This window comes from Alexandromys fortis, unplaced genomic scaffold (genome assembly GCF_014885135.2).
Source record: "Alexandromys fortis isolate MF-2015 unplaced genomic scaffold, M_Fortis_MF-2015_v1.1 scaffold_205, whole genome shotgun sequence".
Classification (NCBI taxonomy): domain Eukaryota; kingdom Metazoa; phylum Chordata; class Mammalia; order Rodentia; family Cricetidae; genus Alexandromys; species Alexandromys fortis.
In genome coordinates, this window is record NW_026068107.1 from 2,622,296 (window position 1) to 2,646,340 (window position 24,045).

General features: G+C 39.6%; 1 protein-coding gene across 2 annotated transcripts; it reads left to right on the top strand.

Annotated features, from left to right (window-relative positions):
- Positions 1–376: 376 nt before the first annotated feature.
- Pwwp3b (PWWP domain containing 3B) lies at positions 377–24,045 on the top strand. Of its 2 annotated transcripts, XM_050124132.1 has the most exons (7): positions 377–540; positions 3,484–3,587; positions 8,150–8,224; positions 9,766–9,885; positions 17,020–17,132; positions 20,080–20,263; positions 21,093–24,045. In XM_050124132.1, the coding sequence occupies exon 7, from the start codon at positions 21,299–21,301 to the stop codon at positions 23,384–23,386; it is 2,088 nt and encodes a 695-aa protein (XP_049980089.1). In that variant the 5' UTR covers positions 377–540; positions 3,484–3,587; positions 8,150–8,224; positions 9,766–9,885; positions 17,020–17,132; positions 20,080–20,263; positions 21,093–21,298; the 3' UTR covers positions 23,387–24,045. The 2 variants fall into 2 exon arrangements, with proteins under 2 accessions (XP_049980089.1, XP_049980088.1); XM_050124131.1 differs by lacking the exon at positions 8,150–8,224.

A 24,045-nucleotide genomic window follows, 5' to 3' on the forward strand; every position in this document is an offset into this window, starting at 1 on the left:
AAAAAAAAAAATCCAAAACAAAACATAAAAAGAAACAAGCAAAATCCCAATGAGAACTATTCTAACTACCATCTTTGTTATATGAAAATATCAGCTGCCTCTTCCCCTTTTCTCTCCCTTCAGGGGTCACTCATCTCCTGTATTTGAATGGAAAGCAAAGCTATGTCCCTGGCCCCCACACTTCAAAGTTCTTTAAAAGAAGATTTTCTTCTCTTGAGCTGTGCATTGGTTTTTACTTGTGTACTTTCCTCTCAGGGCTTGCAAAGACCTTGAGGGTTTTTTTTTTCCACCCCTCCATCACAGTTGGGGGCGGAGTATCCTTGGGCTGAGGGGAAGGCGGGGAAACCCCTGGAGCCTGAGGGAGGAGCTGCTCTTCTGCTGGCTTTGGAGGCTTGGGCCCACCACTGGCTGGCTGCTTGCTGGGAAAAACTGCGGAGAGGCTAAGGCGGCGGTGGCTGAGGGCTGAGCTTTCAGGCCATGGCCTTGGCTGTCTGCAAAGTTGATGTTTCCCGAGATCTGAAGAACATTTGAGTGTTAAAGGTGAGAAAAAATCGCGGCTGTCGGTTTTAAGTCACGGAAAAGGAGTGTCGCTTTGTGCCAGTCGTTTCTAGGAGAGAAATGATAACTGAGCTTTGAATGCCAGGGTTTTGAAAAGTCCACCGGGAGAGAGGTGGCGATTAGATTTCACCTGTAGAAAATCATTCTCCATGAGGTTGCAAACAATAACTTTTAAATGGATCATTTGGTATTTCAGCCCAAAAGCAGTCGTGGCTATGGTAAATGTTTAGAAAAATCTTAGCAAATTAATCTTTCTTATTTTGAAAAAAGTTTTGATGTCATAAATGAACATTTAAAGTCTTCAGGATGCTGGCTTTCATTATATTTCCCACAGATACTAGTGTTGTGGTGACATTTGTATAATAGTATACAGCAAAGTATAATTTGCGATTCCAGTGCCTCAGTGAGCTGGAAATTTAGTTGTCAATTCCGTGTTGCTGTTGTTTTTTAAAATCAAATTTTAAATACTTGCAAATAAACACAATGATGATCTACATCTGCTTATATATGAAAGGGATGAATCCAGAAAGGTATTAAAATTTAAAGACGGTAAGAGTGAGAGACTGGCATGGGGGTGCGAAAAATCTGGAATCCCAGTGCTTGGGAGGAGGGCCACGATGATCAGACGTTAAAAGCCAGTGTCCAATACTTAGTCTAGGCTACACTAAGCCTTTGCTCAAAGCCAAAACCTGAGAGATCATAAAGCAGTAAACATAAAGCACTAAACTAAACAGAATCAACAATGTGACTAATAATAAAGGATGTCTCATATTAAAGACCATTGAAGGGGATGTTCAATGTATTTCCATGTTCCCTGAGCATGCTGTACCCATCAGCATAAATGGACTGAGATGAGAATTTAAAGTCAGAGGGGGAAAAGCTACTTGGGAACTATGTATGAAGATTGAATAAATGTAATTTCAAAGAAGCTCATTCAAGTGTACGTGGGGTGGAATAATAAAAGCAAAGTTGTAAGCAGCTCAGGCGCTGCATACTAAAAATGTGTGGTCTTTGGTTTAGACTTTATGTATTTTTACACTCAGGAATAAAGATGTAGCTGAAAAGGGAAGAAATTGTTTTGTTACCGGTGCTTGAGCAGATACCCACATAATTCCATTGTCTTAAGCTGCTGCTGGATATTCCTGCTGCTCTGAGAAGGCTGCTTACCCAATTCCTTATGTTTGCTTAAAATTCAGATAGTCAGGCTACAGTCCAGACTCTGGTTCAAACAGAAGATATTTATATAGTCTCGAGAAAGAATTTAGAAAATGCTCCAACACTATATTGAAGAGCCCTATGTGGGAGATAATGTGTGGGCAAGCAAAATCATATCATTGAATACTATTTAGTTGTGAAAAGAATGACGTAGCCACAGGCTGGCCTGATGACTCAGAAATGCGCTTGCCGCGCAAGGCTGTGTATCTGCTTTCCATCTACAGAGCCCGTGTAAAGGTGGATGGAGAGAACTGGCTATCCGGAATTCCTCTGCTCTCCATATGCAAGCCAGGGCACGCAGACCCAGTCAGTCGCTCCCCGCCTCCACATGCAAACACATTCGATTAATGAAAGAAATTCAAGAATGAAATAACACTAAATGTAATGCTAAGAGAATAGGTTTAAGGTGCATTTTAAAATTAAGCAACTTCCAGAAACTTCTGCATAATATAATATCAAATCTTTTACAAAAAATGAATGCTGTACATGAATAGAATGAGTGGAAGAGAAAAATGACTACGTAAATGGTAATTTGAAAATGGGAATGTAAGTAAAGTTGGAGAGAAAGAAGCTATTTCAACTTAGGTATTATATCTCTTCAGTTTTAAAAATAGCATATTTGAGCTCTATTTATTGGAAGAAAATTTCAAATTTAGAGATATGGAAAAATCTTTAAAATGGTTCACAAAATAATAATGTGAAAATTATTGATATGGAAAAATAGCGAATATATTATTGAAGGGATAAACAGTATAATTTCAAAAACATTCAAACTATAAGTACATAAGTGTACTTCATACATTACATATATTATACATAAATGTACATTAATATATGAAGAAAACTATCATATTTTGATCACTATTGTATTTGGAATCTAAACCTGAGTAGAAAATAAACATTATTCTATCATCCACACCCTAAAATGAGGGTTTATTATCCCGTTTTTGTGTTTTGTTTTGTTTTGTTTTCATAACAGACACACACACAGAGGAAAAAGAGAGAAAGAGAGAGAGAGAGAGAGAGAGAGAGAGAGAGAGAGAGAGAGAGAGAGAGAGAGAGAGAGAGAGAGAGAGAGAAAGAGAAACCAGTTCTGGAAACTTGAGAAAGCTACTCTTTACAGGATCATTGTGCCCCCCCCCCCCCCTGCAACTGACTGCAGTTCTGCTTTTGGTCAACAGATGGCGCTTACCAGGTTTACTAAATGTTTTCCAGGCAATTGTTTTTATAAAGTAGACACACAATAAATTCTATTTTGCTTTAGCAGGTTTTGAGCATTCACATAAGGGTGTGACTGAATATACCTGGTGTATAAACCTGGAAAACTCCACACAAAGACAGTGAGTGCTATGAGGATTTATCAACAGAGTACCAAAGAACAAACAAGCAGGCAAACAAACAAAAAGCCAAGGTAGTTTGCCAGAACTTGGCCAGGAGAGCACACAAGGCAATGATTGGGTCCCTTCTTTTATGTCTCAACCTCATAACTTTCTGAATGGAGGTGATTTCAGCATGAAACACATACAGAGCTGTCCTAAAAAGCGATTTCAACCTATGTGAGTAAGAGGGAAAATCGGGGTGTCATGAGGTTATCAGGGATGTGATCTCTCCTCACGTCTGTGCCACGGAACAGCTGGAGTCTGGCTAGGCAGTTTCTCCACATTTGATTTTCATTTTATTGATTTGATTTTCTGTCTTCCTTTTGCCCAGCCTCAGTTGATATCAGACTTGCAGGTGACGTGGGCAAGTTGTCCTGTGAGACCACTGGGGCTGGAGTGGCCATCAAAACAGCTGGATCACAGTCCATGTACCAAGTAAGGCTCTTCTGATGTCAACAAACTTCTGACGCTTAGAGGCATTTGGGGGTCACAAAGGTTACTGCATTTTGTGTCAGTGGCGTTTTCAATGTAAAGCTCACCTTTGTAGTAAAGCTGCTTTCAATTGGAAATTCGCAGGTACAGATTATGTATAATCCCTGTTCTGAATCCAGAAGAAAGGGAATTAAAGGTCACAGTTTTGTGAAAGTCCATCTTGTTTTAAACAGAAGCCATGCTAGTTGCCATCCAGAGCTGTGAAGCAGACTTCCAAGTCCTTGAGAACGTCTCTAGGTTGTCATCACATACTACAGTTACTAAGGTAACTTAGTAACTTGCTTCAGAAACCTTCAAGGCCCCAAAGCTTTCCTTAGAAGGAAATTTGTGTGCTTTCTTTAATAGTATTCATACCGGTTCAACCCATTCACGTCTCTTCCAGCAACTGTCTCAAATCTCTGACTCCAAAGTTTATGCTGTGTTGTTGAAGTTCAGCCCTCTGTCCTTTGTCCATGAGGTTTTCTTCAGTTATCTTGGGTAAACAGGGCAGCAGTCGCAGCTCAGAAAACATTCCCCAGTATAACCAAAGAAGCTTAAAAGTATCCAGTCGTTCAGGAACACAAACAATATCCCTCACACTGCCGAATACCCTCCTACATATATTTCTTCCTTCTTTTACAGCAGAAAAAAAAATAAAGATAAGGTGTCCTGTTTGTGTTATCTTAGTATGTCTCTGGTTTTGTCTGTCCTGCCTTCTGCCTGCTTCTGTTTGTTTTTCTGACCTGTACCTTGTCTGGCCTCTTCATTGTCCTTTGCACTTGACAAAGTAAACTTTTTATCTAGCCCCCTTTCTTTGGGGCCATTTTTTTAATTTAACCAAGTTATCACTCATTGAAAATATTTCTTTTATCAAGCTTCTTCGTAATTTGTCAGGGGATCGAAGAGAAGCTACTGGGAAGTAAGGACCATTTAGCATCTTTTTCACCTAGCATAAGGCTTCTTGGGAAACACTGCAGGGGTCTGCAATTTTTTATTATCACATCACGAAATGCAGTTACTATTGGATATTGAACAACGTCGGTTAACATTAGAGATTTGTGTGACGCATTAATCTTCGTTTAATGGGTTGTCTGCGATGTGGAAATGACAACCTAAATTTCTGTGAAGAATTGGAAACTGTTTCCACAAAGGTAATAAAGATTTCAAACTCAGAACTGTCTGACTTCCTATTTGAAAGCTATAACCATAATGCCTTTACTGAAGCATTGTAAATTCTGACATTGGATCCTACCCACAGAGACCCACGCCTCACCAACAAGCCATGGATGCTCTTTTCAGGATAGGTTACAGAATCATTTTGAACTTGCCTGACCCTCTGCTTAGGATCCCTGGAAGAACTCTTCTTTTTGTAGAGTTTCGATTGCAAGCCTTTTTTTTCCCTTCCAATTTGTTACTGCGGGAAGAGCTTTCCTAACAGTCCAGCTCAGTTTCTCTATTCTTGGTTGTTAAAATGAATAAGAGATTCATGTTACCTGTTCACTGTGGTAATTAATGGGGTTGTTCAACATTTTACATTTTTTTTGGTTTTAAATTTAGCATAACCTTATCTTAAGAGATGTAAAGCTCAGAATTGTTATCCACAGGCAGCGTGTAAGCTACAGCTCCCCCGAGGAAGCAACAAGTCAGGGTTAAAGGAAAAGAAAATTCTAAATTTTCGTCTTAACTTCTTGGACGTTTTGGAATTAAAAAAATAAAAGCGTAAGAAAGGAAGACAGCAACACAGCTTTCCCACCTGGATCTGGCTGTTAAAAGCAGAGCACAGGAACAAAGGATGGCTAATCATTAATAAAGTGGAGAGAAATGAGCACTTCCCTGCATAAGATCATGACATTCAGCGCCATTACTGGAGCAGGTGAAGCTGGAAGGGAACTGACCACTAGGCATCAGCAGCAGAGAAAGACTTGCCCCAGTGACTAAGGCCGAGGAGATGCAACCATGCAGATTATGGTCAACACAAAGATATAGTGCACCAATTATAAGAGGGAGAGTATGTGGAGAAGTATAGGGATTACTGAGCATGACAGCAACACCACTGACTTCCTCCCAGTTACAGTCAGAAAGGAAATGACCTAACCTGCAGACTAGCAAACAGGCTGGATCTAAGCCCCAAGGCTATGGATGCACTGGGGAGCAGTCACTGGGAAGGAAGGAGTCAGATAGTCTTACTTTGGCTGTTTTTTTCTTGTCCCTTACCTGGGTTTGCAACAGGCACACGTTTCTGTTTCCTTGTAATCTTGCTGACTGTTTATTTAATAGTTTCTTTGCTGTGTTTCAGTCGTTACTTCCGCGTTATTTTGATTATTAAAGTCAGTGGTTATCTCATGTGCTGCTCTGTCTCCATTTGGAATATTTGGGTTTTAAGGAGCTCAATAAAGATGATTTGCCTTTCTGCATTGAATAAATTGGTATAAAACAGTTGTATGGAGGGGTTAAAGTGTAGGCTTTAGTCCAATGGTAAGTTGCAGAACACTAAAACCACGTGGGCCTTACGACCAACCGAGCACCAAATTGAAGTAAATACTGCCAAATAGGTTTGAGAACCGAGATACTTAGATTTGTGCTGCAGGAGGCTACTTAAAAAGAAGCAGACTGTTTCCTTCGAATTTCATGAACTATTCATGTCCTTTGTCTGTTTATTTTTATTTTGCTGTTTGTTTCTAATCAACATGTAAGAGCTACTTTAGGCTGCCCTTGACATCGTATTGTTTTTTATGGTGGGGGGGTATTAGTTTTTGAGATAGGTTTTCACTCAGGCTCCCTTCAGCCGCCCCCCCCCAAGTTTCCTGTCTCAGTTTCCTCAGTGCTTGATTTACAGATGGAAGGCCCCACAGCTGCCTAAGAGCGACTTTAGAGCAGAGATGTTTTTGCATTGAAACCCTTGTGCCAAGTTTGTTGAGTTTTCTGCTTTAGCTTATGCTATGTTTTACTACAGGCTTTCCTCGCTTACTTCAGTATTAGATACACGTATTTCTTGAAAGAATTTCAATTCATGTTTCATATTTAGAAATGACTAAAATGTGCGAAAGTTTCTGAAAGGATGAATAAGAAGACCTGATTAACACACACACACACACACACACACACACACACACACACACACACAGGGTTGGACAGAGAACACACATGCAAGTGGGAGAAGGCACATATCTCAGGACCAGGAAAATTAATCTTGCAAAGGCTTAATTCTCCCCCCAAATAAGGTATTATTAATTCACCCAGTTTCAAATGAGGACCTGGCAAGATCTTTCTTATACATTTTGAGCAGCTTAATAGAGTTTGCAGAAATAATATGGTTGGAGAGGAAAAAAGGGGGGGAGAAGAAAAAAGAAAAATAAAAACAACTATGTATGATGCAAAAAGATATTATCTGCGTCTTTAATATATGGTAAAGGCATGTCTGCATTTTCTGGGGAGGGGTGTCATCCACCCCGGTGCTTTGAATGCAAACCAAGGGACACATGTTGCCATTCTGCTTTGGAGTTTTTTTTTTTTTTTTTTTCCAATTTTTTTTTCCCCAGAGGGAAACAAGTCTGGGTTTGAGTTGAAGGCTTTCGTCCATCCCAGAGGGGCGCTCGCTCCCCTACAGCCCCCAGCAGGAGAAGGGGAGGAGCCTCTGCCAGCTTGTGGGAAGCTGTGGGAAGCTCGCGCGCGCCGAGGCGCCTGTCCTGGGGGAGGGGCTGCACTTCTCCCGGCGGTGGCAGCAGACTGGGAGCCAGGAGGTAATGGCTGTCTTTAAGCCCGTTATTTTCTGGGAATTTCTTCGCGCTTTGAGGGGAAAGGTGGGAAAAGAAAATAGAAATTAGTGCCTGGGAAGAGGTGGGGATGGAATAATGTTTGGATAGCTTTGTCGTTACTCGGGTAAAATTAATGCTCTGGAATTTGGGCTTTTCGGATAATTTGAAAGTCCGTAGTGTGGGGAGAGGTGATCGGATTGCAGCTTCTAAATTAAGTCTTCAGTGAGGCATGACGTTCATGTTCATTTGCTTATGTGGCATTCTATGTTTTCATCTCTGGTACAGGTTTTTTTTTTTTTTTTAATACGATTTTGTTTTAAACATTTGCATTCTGCCAAAAAAAATACTGTCAGAAAACGCAATCATAAAATGAATGACACAGAAAGGTGCATGGGCTTGGAACAAGATTTAGATACGCTGTTGAGTGATATCACTTGTAAAAAAAAATGCGCGTTTTCCTGACTGGGGGCGGGGGTGAGAAACTAGACTCCTTGCGTCTCTGAGTGTTTTGGGTCTTCTTGGTTGGTGGCGAGGTGAGACATAATCTATTTTTAAAAAAAAAGAAGAAGAAGAAGAAATGCTTTCAGAATTGCTTTATTCCCTGATAATTTTTATAATTAGAAAAGCCTAATGATGCTGAGATCGCATACCTATTTCACTTCAAACATACACGCGCGTGAACACACACAGTACACACAGAGGTAAGTGCTCTCATAATCCATTTCTTTTGCTGAGAGAGTTTTTTTTTTAATTCTTTCTTTTTGGACCCAGTCAAGCAAGGAATCAAGTTGTGTAGACTACAGCCCTGCGTGCATCCGGCTTGGGAGGGCTCCTGTCAGGCCACAGGTATAGCAGTGATGAGCAGGAACCATTATTTTTTCAGCATTATCTCAGTTTAAACGTGAGATAGGGGACTGGGTTTATTTCCCTAAGCAGTTTTGAAAGTCCTGTGCAGCATGCTACTTCAATGCTATGGACCGTTATACGTAGCAGGCAAATAAAAGGATGAAGCTTTGGTGATTTGAAAAGCTGTCTGCAAAGTAGAAATCCTGGGGGGGGAAAGTAAGTTTAGAATGACAAGCAGCGTTTTAAGTTGTTTAAGGGAAAAAAATACAATTTTGTTAATTTATTAATGTGTATAATCAAATCAGAAAAAAAGGGGGTCAGCCTACTACTAATGGAATTTTTATCTACTGGAGATAGAAGTGGTCTTACTGTTTTAAAATAGCCTCGTTGTTGTTGTTGTTGTTGTTGTTGTTGTTGTTGTTGTTGTTGAAGACAGACTATAGACCAGGCTCACCGGGAACTATGTGGTTTCAGGCTGGCTTTGTGGCAATTCTCATACCTCAGCCCGTTGAATGAATGATGGGAATATAGGCTTAAGCAAACAGGATGGGTTTAAAATAATCTTTAATCTAGATTTGATCATTTTATAATGATATCAGAAACTAAACCTTGCAATAAAATGCTTCAAAGTTGGGGGAAAATAGAATTTGAAACAATGCATTAATGACCTGCACTGGCTGCAAGGCATGGTGCTTTACGTCTGTAATCTGAGCATTCAAGAGTCTAAGGCAGGAGGATGGCCTTGCGTTTCCAAAGATCAGCCTGGATTGCAGAGCAAATCAAAGAACCAAAACCCAGACTCAAAACCAAATGAAAAATTAAAAACGATTGGCTTGTGATAGTATGAGTTTGTGAGTATATCTAAAATATATAAGGTATATAGACAATTATTAGTAGAGTTATCTTTCTAAAATTATTTTGTAGCTTTCTCATATTTTATATTTTCAATAGGCATGAAATTTATTTTACAGTCCAGAACTTTGGGGATGAGGACATTTGGACCCTGTCTTTTATGCAATGCATGACAAAGCTCTGATTTTCAGTTTGGTATATTCTAGAAGCCTGAGAAAGCTGCAGGCTGGGACATGCTAGTGACAGTTCTGCTTCTGGACACAAGATGGCGCTTGCCAGATAGCCTAATTTTTCTCCAGACAAGCGTTTTTTATAAAATGAGCAAACCAAACCATGAAACCTATTTTGTGTTAGGAAAATCTAAGACAGCATGTAGTATATAGTGAAAATTCATTTCACAAGCTGTTGTGTAAGGAAGACAAAGCCCCATTCAAGACGGCTGTGAGGACTCTAAACATTTCAAAATTGGAGTTCTTAAGGTTTGGCCCAAAGTAGACAGAAAGCTCCGGCTGCTTCGGTTCTCTTCAGTCTCTGTGACCAAGACGGCAAGCCTACAAGAGTTTCGTTAGGGGAATTCATTTACACTTTTTAAAGACCGACTTTATTGGTTTGCTTTTTGAAGCAGCCTCAGTTCATATCCCATCTGTAAGTGATATGGGCAGTTTACCTGTGATCCTTTTGCATCCTAGAAAGGCAAAGCAGCTGCAGGACTGTCTAGCAGAGCAAAGGCTCTGTTGAGAAAGCGGCTGGGGTGAGACTCAAGACAGCCGGATCGCAGGACCAGAGCACCACAGTTCACGTGGCTAAAGGTAAGAATCTTCCCTTTTCATAAAGCCTTTCATGTTAAGAACATATGAAGTTGGAGATCTGGAGTACAGCTTCTTTCTGGTTTGGTAGCTGTGGCGTATCAAATTACAAGCCGATCTTTGTAAGGCTGGGTAAGAGATAAGTACAGACGGTTTGTCCTGGTGCTGCTTTGATTTGTGTCTCTTCAACCTTAGTATGCTACAGACCCCACTGGCCTTCGGGAGAAGTCGTGCTTTGCCTTTGCCTGTTTTCCAAGAGGTGTAGTGCCACTTGGCTGCCTCAATCCTGGGTAAGAGCAGAGAGCCCCTGGTGGAGGAAGGTCATTGGCTAATAAAGAAACTGCCTCGGTGCATTTCATAGGTCAGCCTTTAGGCTAGCCAGGCAGCCAGGAGCCGAGCTGTGGGAAGAGGCCCGCAGCTCTTACTACAAGCCCTGGCTTCCCAGTCAGCCCTTTTGATACAGCCTCGGTTCATATCACATTAGCAAGTGATGTGGGCAGTTGACCTGTGATCCCTCTGAGCCCTTGAAAGGCAATGCAGCTGCAGAGGTGTCCAGCAGAAGTATCCGAAAGGCTTTGCTAGGAACACAGCTGGAAGCAGAATCAAGACAGCTTTTAGTCAGTCATGTGGTAACGACAGGAAACACATAAAACTGTTTGGTTCAGTGCACTATTGCCAGTGTTCTTTTTGTTTGCTTGCTTGCTTGTTTATTTTGTGTGTACAGGCATATGAGGTATGTGTGTGCAACACTTGTGTGCAATACCCTTAAAGACCAAAGAAGGGTAATGGATCCCTGGTTGATCCCCTGGCACAAGGTTACAGAGGGTGTGTGCACCACCACATGGCGGCTGGCTTTCAAGCTCAGGGCCTCGGAAGGAAAAGCCAGTACTCTTCATACTGAGACATCCCTTGAGCCGCATGTGGTTTGATTTTTAGAGGTAAGGTCTCACTCTAGAGTACAGGCTGGCCTGATACTGGCTATATAGACCAGATCAGCCTAGAATTTGCAGCTGTTTTCTTGTCTCTGCCTCCCTAGTGCTGGAATAATAGGTATTAACAGCCATAATCATCTCTACCAGTGATTCTGGCATGTGCGTGTCTGTCTGTCTGTCTGTGTATCCCACTGTATCCATAGATTACCTCAAATGCAGTTTAACTGATATTTTCAAGCTCTGAGTTTATTTGAGAATGACTCTATTATAATTTGAGGAAAAATGTATGTGCTAAAGCTCTATAATCAAATTAGGCAAATGTTCACAATGATAGCTACTTTTGGAAGACGGCCATGCCCAAGCCAAACTGTATGACTCACTAGAGACCCTTGAAAAGAATCCTGTCGATAAGTAGCCATGTCAGTCATTCCAAACCTCTGACTGTCATCCTCTTAATGATAGGTTATTGTGTTATCTGGGCCAGTATAGGAGACACAGGCCCTGAATTCTGTCTGGCTGGTACGGGTAGATAAAACAGCACAGACAAGTTAGGTAAGTTAAAAGAAGAGTCCTTAGAATAAACTTTGAAAGATCCCAGAGTACTCCCTCAATGGAAATGGTACCCCTGGGTTCTCCCAGCTCTCCTTGCCCTTGCCCGTCTCTCATTTGTCATCAGCACACATACTGATTCCTTTTATACATTGGCTACGATAAGGACTGTGTACTGGGACATTATAAAAGGACCATTTTTAAATGATTTAAATAATTTTCCTAATCACAATCTTATGTCTTGACTTGGTGCCAAGTAATTTTGTCCTTTTTAAAGATATGTGTGTGTGCTCGCACGCATGTGGGCTCACCTCTCTGTGTGGAGACCTATGGAGGCCAAAAAAAAAAAAAAAAAAAAAAGTGTTAGATCTTGGAGGCAGTTGTGAGTCACCTGACGTTGTAGCTAGGAACTGAACTCAAGTCCTCTGAAAGAGCAGCAGGCACTATTAACTACTCAACCATTCCACTGACCCCCATCTCTCTTTTTTCAATGACTGTTTTCCAGTGTCTTGCATTCAAATTATTTATTCGAGCTTTTTTCCTTTTATTGAATTGTCTATGTTCATGGTGGGGGTGTCACATGCTTGTGTGTGCATTTATGTATGTGGAGGCCTGAGGTCTTCACTGGGTGTCTTCCTCAATCACTCTTCATATATTTTTGATATCAGGTATCTTATTGAACCTGGAATTTCCTTGTCTTGCCTAGATGAGTGGCCAGCTCCCAGAATCCTCCTGTCTCCCTTCACAGACTGGGATGGCAGGCACAAGCCACTGTATCTGGCTTTTACATAGGTGCTTGGGATAAACTCGGGTCTTTACAGTGTGAAATCACACTGGCTCCTCTACGTCCCATGTTTTTCCACCTCATTTTTATTAAGGTTACAGTGACTATAGATATGTATGGGAGGTGTTACACCCTAAAATTCGTGTTTCTGTCAATTCACACGGTATTTAGTCCTATTTATTTAGATCTTTAATTATTTGCATGAGCATGTTAAAGTTTCCAACATACTAATCTTGCATTTAGTTTATTTTTTTGTTTTTGTTTCTGTTTTTGATTTTTTTTTTTTTGAGATGAAGTCTCTCCTTGACCCAAAACATGCCAAATAGGTAAGTGTGGCTGCCCAGCAAGCCCTGGGGAATCCATCTGTCTCTGCCATCCAGGTACTGGATTACAAGCACAAACCACAACCCCTGGCTTTTTCAATATGGGCCATAGGGAGCCGATTCAGACTGGTGTGCTTGCAATGCAAACACTTCACCAGCTAAGCTGTCTCCCAGCCGTGTTTCTTGTGCATTTTTAAATAAAATTATACATGGAGTTTAAGAACTTTAACCTTAAATCTTTGTTGTGTAGAAACACAGTCAACTCTAGATTAATTGATTCATTAGGATTCTTTTTATAGAACATTCATGTTATCGACAAAGGCAGTTTTACTTTTCCTTTCCAGGACATATAAAATTAATTTATTTTCAAGGCCACATTATATTCACTGGGGTCTCCAGCCCAATGTTGACTAGAAATGCTCAACGCAGATACTTTTACTATGTTTTTGTTTTAGCAGAAGGGCATGCCATGTATCACCACTATGTATAATGGTAACGGTATGGCTTTTGTTAATACAAGTGATCTGATTGAAGAAGATTCATTTGTTTTATAACGTGCTCAGTGTTGTTATCCTGGATGTCTGTGGAATGTTGTTAGATTCTTTGTCTGCCTCAGTTACCATGATTTTCCACCATTTTCCGTCTTCTAGTATGGTCAGTTGAACTGATTTGGTGATGTTGAACAATCCTTCCATTCCCCCAAATGAGTTTCATTTGATCTTGATAGGTCATTTATAACTGCCATCATTTCAAGAAGTAGTATTTGGTGAAGATTTTTGCTTTATGTTTATAAGAGATACTAGTCTGTAGCTTTCAGTACTTTTTATTGTGCTGTTGGTATTGGGTAAATACTGGTTTCATAAAAATTTGTTTGATGTTGTTCCCTATATTTTCTCACCTTATTCTTACTAGTTTGCAGTATTGGTTTTTCAAGTAGAGGCTGGTGCACTACAAGATTTTGGTCCTCGATTCCTTGCCCTAAGTTTTCATCAGCCCCTATATACCTGTACTACCAGAAGAGGATCTCTATCTTCATGTTCTTCCCATTTTGCCCACTAGTATTGAGTACTAAGTTCCCAATGAGGCAACAAGTGTTAGACAGGGTAGTCCCAATGATTGGGGTGCCTTTGGGCCTGGACCTTGAAAGTTAGAGCTTTCTCAGTAGTCTTCCCTCTCCTAGTGGCAGGTAAGCTCCAATTTGAATCTCTGAGTGAACTTTGGAAGGCAGCTATTGCTCACCAACTACCACAAACACACACACACACACAAAGAGAGAGAGAGAGAGAGAGAGAGAGAGAGAGAGAGAGAGAGAGAGAGAGAGAGAGAGAATCTCAAAGCCCATCCCTAGGGAAAAAATAAAAAAAACAAGGCCATACCACCTAATCCTTCCCAAACAGTTCTATTCCCCAATGACTAAGTATTCATACATATGAGTCTATGGGGCCATTCTTATTCATGCTACCACAAAGTTCATCAGCTTTTGATACTTAATTTAACATAGTTCTATGATGATAGACTGAGGGATAGCTAGGACCTTATAAGATATCTAGAGAGTTGTCATTGTTATGTTTGTTAAATTGGTAATGACATTTTCTTATGCTTCTTGTATCTTAAGAGAAAGTACTTCTGGTGCTTTTTAGTAATGTATGCATGTGTTATTCTTGCTATTTATATTAAACACATCCTAGAAACAGGTGGTTCCTAAAGTATATTTGAAGAGTTGATTTTTGTATGCCAGTTATTATTATGTTGTGTTTACATTTTATTCTTTGTATTATTATAGATTCAAACTGTATTTTAAAGCATCACATATTATACTTGAGCTTTAACATATATTCTGGTTCTTATAACCACCACTACAGTCAAAAGTCAGTATTGCATCACCCCCATGATTTCCTTCTGCTGCCCCTTTAAAGCTACACCCTCTCCCATCTGGAACACCAGCATTGGTGATCTTTTCACTATTATTACCCTTCTATTATTTTGAAAATGTCATGCATAATAAATCATATGGTGCTGTGGTGGACAGATTCTAAGTAGCCCACTCCATTGTAGAGCCCTGGCATGCAGGCTACGCCTCATTTGCAATTAGCGTAAACTTTGGCAAAGATAATAGGATGTCACTCACTGCCATGATTGTTTGAGAATGTCTTAGTCAAATGGAGGAGAAATAGAAGAGGATGGGAGAGGAGCAAGGAGGGAGGCAAGCTAAATGCAGAATCAGGTACAACATTTTCTTTTATGTTCCAGTGACTCAGCACATAATGCTTTAAGATTAATTATTTTGCTCAGCTATTCATCCCACGCACAGGTATAGAACATTTTTTATTTGCAACAAAGGATTTTCAGTGTGTCTTTGTGATTACAAACATTAACTCTGGAGTCAGAGTACCTAGGTCCAAATGTCCTGTGCCAAATACATTGTGGACCTTCTTGTAAACTTCCTTAATCTCTCTAATACCTCATTTACAAAATGAGAATGCTGAAAACGCTCACCACTTTAGTCCATTTGCACTGTTCTAACAGGGTACTTGAGACCAGAACATTTCTTCACAATGGGCATATATCTGACTCACCATTGTACAGGCTGAAATAATGAAAAACTGAGAGACCATGTCTATCAGGGACCTTTGTAAGGTCACAAAAGTAGCATATAAAAAGAAAGAGAGACCCAAGTTTATCGTTTTCTCTGGACCCCATTCCTACAATGAATAAACCACTGCTGCAAGGCTGTAGAATAGGTTCATTAAGGTTTTAACCAACACATAAAGGTCTCTCGCTTCTCAGCACTTACGCATTGAGGATGTACATTTCCAAAATATGAACTTTGGGGGATATATTCAAACTTTAGAGACTTTCCAACAATATTTTGTAATATATGTAGATGGCTTAATAGCCTGGCATGTGGCAATAAATCACTGGCATCTATCCTCAATGCTAATACTAATAATAATTATGTAGAATGAAAAAAGTTATCTGGTTTTTAGTGAATTGCCAGTCAAATACTAATACTATTGCCTGGCATGTAAAAATTATAGGTATTATATATGATTTTTATATCATCTACTTCATAATAATAGCACTAGTATAATTTTAGCATTTATTAGTACTTATCACCCTTTATAACCTTCTACAAAACAGTAAAATAAAATTATATCCATGGAATGGGTACAATATTGACTGATTTGTGCATACTATAGGAAATAGACAATAAAGTATAGTTTTAAATTGTAATAACTATTTATATACACTTGGGCATGTAAATTAATAGGCAGAAAAATGTTATAAAGTGTATAATCAAATAACCCTCTTCGTTTAAATAAAATAATATGTAATACATTAGCCAAGTAATCCTCTTTAGGCTAAATAATAATATTTAGTATTCTGTAAAAGTGATTTGTTTTTGTTTAGCACTATAAGATCAACTATTTTTGTGCTGCTATTCAAAGGACAGACAGGTAAATCCAGGGACATAGCTAAGACACAAGTTCAGTGTTTCATAAGTTGCTAGCAGAATGTGTAGTTCTGCTAGGGGCTTAAGATCTGCCATCTCAAGTGAGTTACATCATTCTTTTTAGTTCCAATCTGTATCTGTCTATCGTGGTCAATTTACTGTGAACATGAAAAGTAGCGAAAGTGAGGCAGAAAGCCCAGGCTAGCAGCGTATGTGCTTGTGGTAGCATTGCCTTCAGAATCTTTACAGCAATGCAGTTAGACATGCAAAAGACATCAGTAAAAATGGAAAGAAAAAAAAAACCTTTATGTGCCAGAGAGAGTGCTACGTGTTCACCAAACTTTTCACTTTCTTCCTCAGTCAGAAGGAAATGACATTCTCCAGGCTCTACTGTAGTCTGCCTTCCGTACCTGTGTTCTGGTTAGAGGACAGCAGTGATATTTGCCAGACACAGCCCTTAAAACTGTCTGCAAGACTGTCCATCTTCACCATTTCTTAGATACCAGCATGGTTTTCAGTTCACCTATAAATATGATTTATTTATAAGTATTTTATTGAGGAATTTTGCATCAATGTTCTTCTGAGAATTTGGCATATAGTTTTCTTCTGTTGTATTCTTATTGTAAGTAGAGTATGGGGGTTGTGGGTATACTGTGTACGCATGTGTATGAGTCGGGGGGTGCCACAGGGAAGAGAAAAGGGATCATTCAGAGTGGGAAGTGGGAGCAAGAAAGGGCAACAAGGGATATATAAAGAGCAAGGCACATGATAGGCATATATGGAAAAGTTCATAATGAAGCCCTTCATTTTGCGATGAAGACATACTAATAAAAAAGAGAAAATAATCACCTATAGACATAGGATGCCAGAGAAGGCTAGTTAAAATATGTAAGAATATTTAAACTGGGGTTTTCTTGTGAGATAAAGTGCTTTTGCTACCTCCTCAAGACATCATACACCCTCAGGCTTTGAATGGAACTTGGACAGACCCTTGTTGCTCTTACACTGTAGAGTTCTGTAAAGGGAGACATTTCCACTTTCCACGTCTCCACACTTCAGCAGTTTTTCTTGGCAACTGTCTCTCCTGTAATTCAGGGCGTGGCCTGCGGAGGCGGAGCCTTCTTGGAGCAGTGCCTGTGAGTTCTACTCTGCCAGCCTTGGGGGAGGAGCCGCATTTTACCAGGCTGCAGCTGACAAGAAGCATCAAGGTAATGTCTGACTTAAATTTATTTTCTAGTGACTTCTCAGAGCTCTGGGATCAAAAATGAGAAAATAGGAAGGATGATCCTGGAGTGGAAGGAACACTGTGTGATTTTTAAAGAATTGCTGGCATTTTGACGGCATTAATCCTCTGGAACTTTTGTGTCTCCCAAGGTTTTTTAAGTCCACAGAGGGGAAAGGGTGATCAGATTACAGCCTCTAAATTAAGGCTTCAGTGCAGCATGGCCGTTCACGCTAATTTCCTAACTTGGCAGACCCTGTTAATATTACAAGGCGTTCTGTTATTCTATGAAATTTCAAACATTTATTCATTTACACAGAACTAAAACTGACAAAAGTATTCAACAACAGTGTATTCATGCGTCTGCTAATTGAAATACACAGAAAAGTGTGTATATGTTCCATGCGTAGGAGTATAGGAAGGGGATCAAATGTGCAATTGAGTGAAGACATGGGCACATAATCTATGCGTGTATATATGTGTGGTTGGAGAAAAGTGACAGAAACTCCTGTGTTAGTATTCAGCATTGCTGGGTAGTCAAGCTGCTGTTCTATTTGTAATAAGTTTATCCCGTTTCAATACCATTAAAGTGTAGATTGCCTTACGGTTATTTGTTTGATTGTGAAAGAAAAAAATGTATTTCAAACAGCATACTCATTTTGTTTCAGGCACGCATGCATTTATAAACATACATAAATGCTTCTAAACCATACTTATTTTTTCCAGGAGTGAAAGTTTCCCTACATCTGGTCAAATGAGTAGCTTAGTTGCTGTTTTGATTATAACTAACCCTGTGTGTGTCCTCCTTGCACTTCATTGTTTCGGGTCACGTGGTGAACCTTGATTGCCAAAAATCATTTTTCTGCATCATCTAAGTGTATGGACAAAAGGACACATTTGGCTTATTCCTATAAGCCATTTAAAGAATATTATATTATACATGCAAACTCTGTAGTATTACATAGCTGGTAAATAGAAAACAGAAGCCTCCAAAGCTTCTGAGAAATATAAAACCTGATAAATAGAGAAAATTATGGAACACTAACTACATTGGCTATCTCAGTATATGTCTGTTACTATAATGGATGCAATTAAATATCAGAAATTCATCTCTAACAAAAATATGCATTATCTATATAGAGAATCAGGGCTGCCTTTACCATTCTGTATATTTAAAATAGCAACCCATATATATTTGGGCTTTTTTACATCTTCAGTGAAATATTGAGATAAAATATTAGACTTGTTACAAGGCTCATTTAATAAGTTATGTAAAATCATGTGCAAAAAACTTGTTTATATAGAATCATATTGAAATCAGACTCTTAAAGGGGGTTCCTGAACCTGGTTTGAAATGGGCATTCATTCTCTGATGTACAAATTTTCTAGAAAGAGATTATTCATGGTGTATATTAGTGCCAGGTTGTACTTGACTTTTATTTTTATATGTATGTGGTATCATTTCAATTTTAAGTGAGCTTCTGAATCATCGGAATAACTGTGCTGAAAATATTACACTATTTCTATCCTGACTACAAACCCTTCAATGTACTTTATTTAATGTTTCTAGATGTGGTACAGGGAATGGAACCTAGGACCTTAGAGATGCCAGGCAAACACTCTGACACTGAGCCACATCCTCAGCCCTTAAATCCTTATACTTAGCATGAAGGATTCTAAAAACCCAAGAAGGCTCCTGATGGCTAGCACAGTTTCTAACCTTCTCCCATAAGAAGGATCTAGTGTTAAGGACAATGAGGACTACTGAGACCTCAAGAACAATGGCACTGGGTTTTGATCCTACTGCATGTACTGGCTTTGTGGGAGCCTAGGCAGATTGGATGCTCACCTTCCTAGACCTGGATGGAGGTGGGTGGTCCTTGGACTGCCCACAGGGCAGGAAACCCTGATTGCTCTTCGGGCTGATGAGGGAGGGGGACTTGGTTGGGGGAGGGGAGGGAAATGGGAGGCCGTGGTGGGGAAGAGACAGAAATCTTTAATAAATAAATAAATTTTAAAAAGAATATACATATCTCCATGAAAAAAAAAGAAGGATCTTGTGTTAAGGTCCTACTTATATCATCAACAGACTACATTTCTTCTTCTAGTCATAACATGGCATATGTGCCAGAAAGCCTGAATTTTCTTCAGACAATCATTGTTATAAGCAGGGAAATAAAGCAGAGAAACTATTTTTTTAATTAATTAGACTATGAGACAGAGTGTGCCATATAACTGTGATTCTATTATAAACTATTGCAAGTTTAAATAAATCCACTTGATAACTAAGGTAAAGATTCAATCAGAAAGTCTAAACATGTGATTCCCTCATGCTTCACCTCCTACTTTTCTAGAAAGAGATCATTTCAGCATGAATGGTAAGGAATATTTCATCTTGTAAGGATACAAGGGAAAACAAATATGACATTGTAGTGATATTCCATTTATATTTCATAAATAAAGCTTGTCTCAAGATCACAGAGTAAAACAGCCCCACGGTCAGCCTTACTGACCAGGCAGTGGTGACACACTCCTTTAATCCCAATAGACACACTAGTTGCCGTAGAAACCAAGTGGTAGTGGTGCACGTCCTTAATCCCAGCCCTAGAGAGAATTATAAAACGGGAGGAGACAGCTCTCACAGACAGTCTCATTCTGAGATTCCTGGAGGCAGGATCGCCATTTTGGACTGAGGTAGAGGCAAGAGCCAGTAGCTGGCTGCTTTGCTTTTCTGACCTTTAGGTAAGCCTTATTTATTAAAATACAAATGAAATATCACTACATGACATCTACATTAATGTTGAGATTTTATCTCATGCCTGTGTTTCACAGTGGCATGCCATTGAGTTTAGGTAGGCAGGTTGTTGTTCTTTTTTTTTTTTTTTTACCACTTCCCTTTACTTATTTGGTTCCCTGTCTTTTTTTTTGTCCAGCCTCGACTGCTATCAGAGGCTCATGAGCTGTGGGAACTCTACATGTGATTCGACTTGAGCCCAGAAAGGCAGTGTGACTACATACGTGCCCCCAAGGTTGAAAGGGCTGCCTGGAAATCAACTGGCTTGAGAGTCAAGATAGTTGGATCACATTGCAAGACTGTCACCATCCATGTGACAGAGGGTAAGACATGTCCCATTTCAGGAGATGCTTCACATTTGAAAATATGATGAGATTTTAAAGGATACTTGACTTTGCTTCCTGCTTTCTATCTGAAGCATTACAATTTAAAAACAACTTTTGTATAAACATAAGTCAGTTGAAAGTTTGAAGCAAAGCCTTGTGCTTAGCTAAAACACTGCCTTGTAGTGTTAATGAAGTATTGGAATCATTTTAGAACTTCATAGAATTGTAATTTTTAAGCTCATTCTAGAACTTCTGAATAAGACTTTACAAATGGAGCCTAATGCTAGACAGTGGTCACACATGCCTTTAATACCAGCACTCAGGAGGCAGAAGCAGGTAGATCTCTGTGAGTTCGAGGCCAGCCTGGTCTATAAGAGCTAGTTCCAGGACAGGCAGGCTCCAAAGCTACAGAGAAATCCTGTCCCGAAAACCCAAAAAAGAACGGAGGCTAACATTCTATGAGGCCCTCCATATGATCCTCATGGTTGCTAGATTTGAAGTTTCACTACCACAGAAGTAATACTAGGAATACAAAAAACTGAAAGTATTGGATGACATGAATAGATTCCGTAACATACAATTACAAGTACTTCTAGCTATAATTAAGCATATTCTTTAGCAAAACTGTAAGGGTTCTTGAATTGAGGTTATCATACAAGTTTATTTCCCACTGTTACCTCCCTGTCCATTAGGCTGATATTTTTTTTTTTCTATCTGGTCTCTCAATGAACACAGCTCTCTTTATTTTATCTCTTTTGTTTGTTCTTGCTCACCTGCTACTTTGGCAAGATAGTTTTATTTATTAATAGTGTTTTCCCCATTTCAGTATCTTCCAGAGTTCTTATTCAAACAACAAGTATCCTGGGGACATATTTGTGGAAGAAAACAGTGCACATAAACCATAAACTCTTTGTGGCTCTAAACCAAAAGAAACTTTAATAAGACTGTTGTTTTGATAGCACTTGTATTTGCAGACACAAGGCCAACCAATCTTTGTAATACTAACTACTTGTCACACTAATCTAAATCATAATGGATGGTGACTATGTCCTATGTTATTGGGAAGAACAGTTATGGCCAGCAGAAGTCTTATGTAGGTCTGAAATTGCGTCAAGTAGTAAAAGGGAAACGGCATTTTCTCTGGAAGTTCAGTTACTTCCAATAGGTGAGAAAATTACCGTGTACAGCAGAGACACAATAGCACTAACTAGATCCGAGGTTGAAGCTATTTTGGCCTCACAAGCAGAAGAGTCAGAGGTCAACGTTCTACCTAGGGAAGAGACAGCCTATGAAAAATCGCTGAAAATGGCGCTGGAAGTGGTGACAGAGGTAAATGAGAGCCAGGAAAGCATGCCAGATGAAGAAGACACCACTAGAGCATCTGAAAGTGAACCGGTGGAGCTGTCTGATTCACCTCCCCCTAAAAAGTATCGAAAACTGGAAAGCAGCCTCCAAGAAGACTCAGCCTCCATTTTACTGTGCTCAGAGAGTGATGATTCCCTAGCTGACGATAAGATGCAAGTGTACACAATTTATGGGGGCATTCCAGGTGAAGAGGATTCAAAGCCACCCCGAGGCTTCAGCTGGTACCCAGTTTACCCTTCGTTTATAAACGATGATGATGATGATGATAAAAAAGAAGAAAAGAAAAAGATTGACATCTCAGCAATTATGTCTGTGAATTTATCATTCAAAGAGGAAAGTGAAGACATTAAAGAAGAAAAGTTGATTGTATCAGCAGACGATCTGGTTGTAGCCAAGGAAGAGATCCAAGGCATGTACCCAGAAGCCCCAGCAGGTTCCTCTGAGTGTTCCACCTTCCCAGAGGATTACATGGACGATCCTGGAGAGGGCCCATCATATCTGATTCCATGCTTCTATGGCAGCCAGAATCTTTATGGCAGCCAGAGTCTCTATGGCAGCCAGAATCAATCTTCTGTGGAATCAGAAATGGGTGTTGAGACCTCCCCTGAAGGCTGCTCAGGGGACTCTCAGGTTTCACTTCCTGTCTGTAGTAATCCAGTCAACAGTGACCTACTACTTCAGAGACCGGATTTTGAAGATCTTGAGGAAGAAGCTCAAGCTTCTGACAAGCTACCTTCTCTAAATCCTGTTAGTGCAGCTGCACTAGGCAATGGTGAAGAGAAAGAAGATGAAGAGCTTCCCCGTTTCCTTCTCTGCTACGAGACACGGGCATTTGAACCCGGAATGATAGTGTGGTTTAAATATCAAAAATACCCATTTTGGCCAGCAGTGATAAAAAGCATTAGGCGAAAAGAAAGGAAAGCAAGTGTGCTTTTGGTTGAGGCAAACATGAATCCTCAAAAGAAAGGTGTTAGAGTCTCTTTGAGAAGATTAAAAAAATACGACTGTGACGAGAAGCAGGAACTCGTGGAGAAAGCTAGAAAGGAGTACGGTGACAGTATCGATTGGTGCGTGTCACTGATTTGCGACTACAGAGTTAGACTAGGTTGTGGATCTTTTAAGGGCTCATTCTTTGAGTACTACGCTGCTGACATCAGTTACCCAGTCAGGAAAATAATCAATCAAGACACCTTCAGAAATATCTTTCCAAAGCTACCCAATGAAGACACAGGGGAGCAAATGTCTGTGACTTCCCATGCCAAGAAAATATCTTTCCAGAAAATTCTCCCTGATCGGATGAAGCCTGCTCGAGACCGTGCTAACAAGAACCTGGTCAATTTCATTGTCAATGAAAAAGGTGCAGAGGGCCATCTCTTGGGCATTTTAAAGGGCACAAAAAAATCCAGATGGCTGAAATCATTTTTGAATGCCAAGAGTTTCACACCCTGTATCGAAACATACTTTGAAGATGAAGATCAACTAGATCAGGTGGTGAAATATCTACAAGAAATCTATAAACAAATCGATCAGAAGATGCTCACTCTGATAAAAGATGACAAAATTAAGTTTATCTTGGAAGTTCTTCTACCAGAAGCGATTATTTGCTCCATTTCTGTAGTTGATGGCTTAGATTATAAGGCGGCTGAGGCAAAGTATCTGAAAGGACCATCCCTTGGCTATAGGGAGAGAGAATTATATGATTCCAAAATCATATTCGAAAAGAGACGGAGGTCGTTAGCAAAGGAAGCTCAGTAATTATGCCAAGAGTTGAAACCATAAGGGAAGCTAGAGGAAACTTTGGAAAAGTAATCATCTAGAATTTCCAACATGTAAATATTGGCGAAAATATGTGCAGGGAGGGTCCTTGAATCACAAGTCCTTTTATTTTTGGAAGATCTGTGCAATCTGCAGATACCACTACATCCATCTTTATTTTCTTGCACTTTTTCAGAATCAGCTTTGTCAATATATTTTTAGCAGTTTAATTTCTTAATACATTTTAGAATGCATAATTCTTAAGCAATTTTAAGGGAAATTACTATTTTGTTCTATGATATTTTGTGTCTTTGCTGTATAGGTAAATACAGTATGCACATTCAGTTTGATAAAATTGCACTGGTGTTAGATTTTAAGCGAGAGAATTAGAAGAGATGTTGAAAACAAATATTAGTCATATATTTTTTGCTCAATTTTTTAAATAGAATACTAAGTTTTCTCTTAAGATAGCTGAATTATTTTTCCTGTCATGCTTATTTATTTTTTGGAAAATTATCGCTAAATCATAGAACCAAAGATAGACTAAATGTTGCTACATATCATAACTAACCACAATCGCTTTTGCAAGGAAACAATCTAAAATTAAAAAGTATATGGGCTATCTGCATTATTCTGTGTGTGTGTGTGTGTGTGTGTGT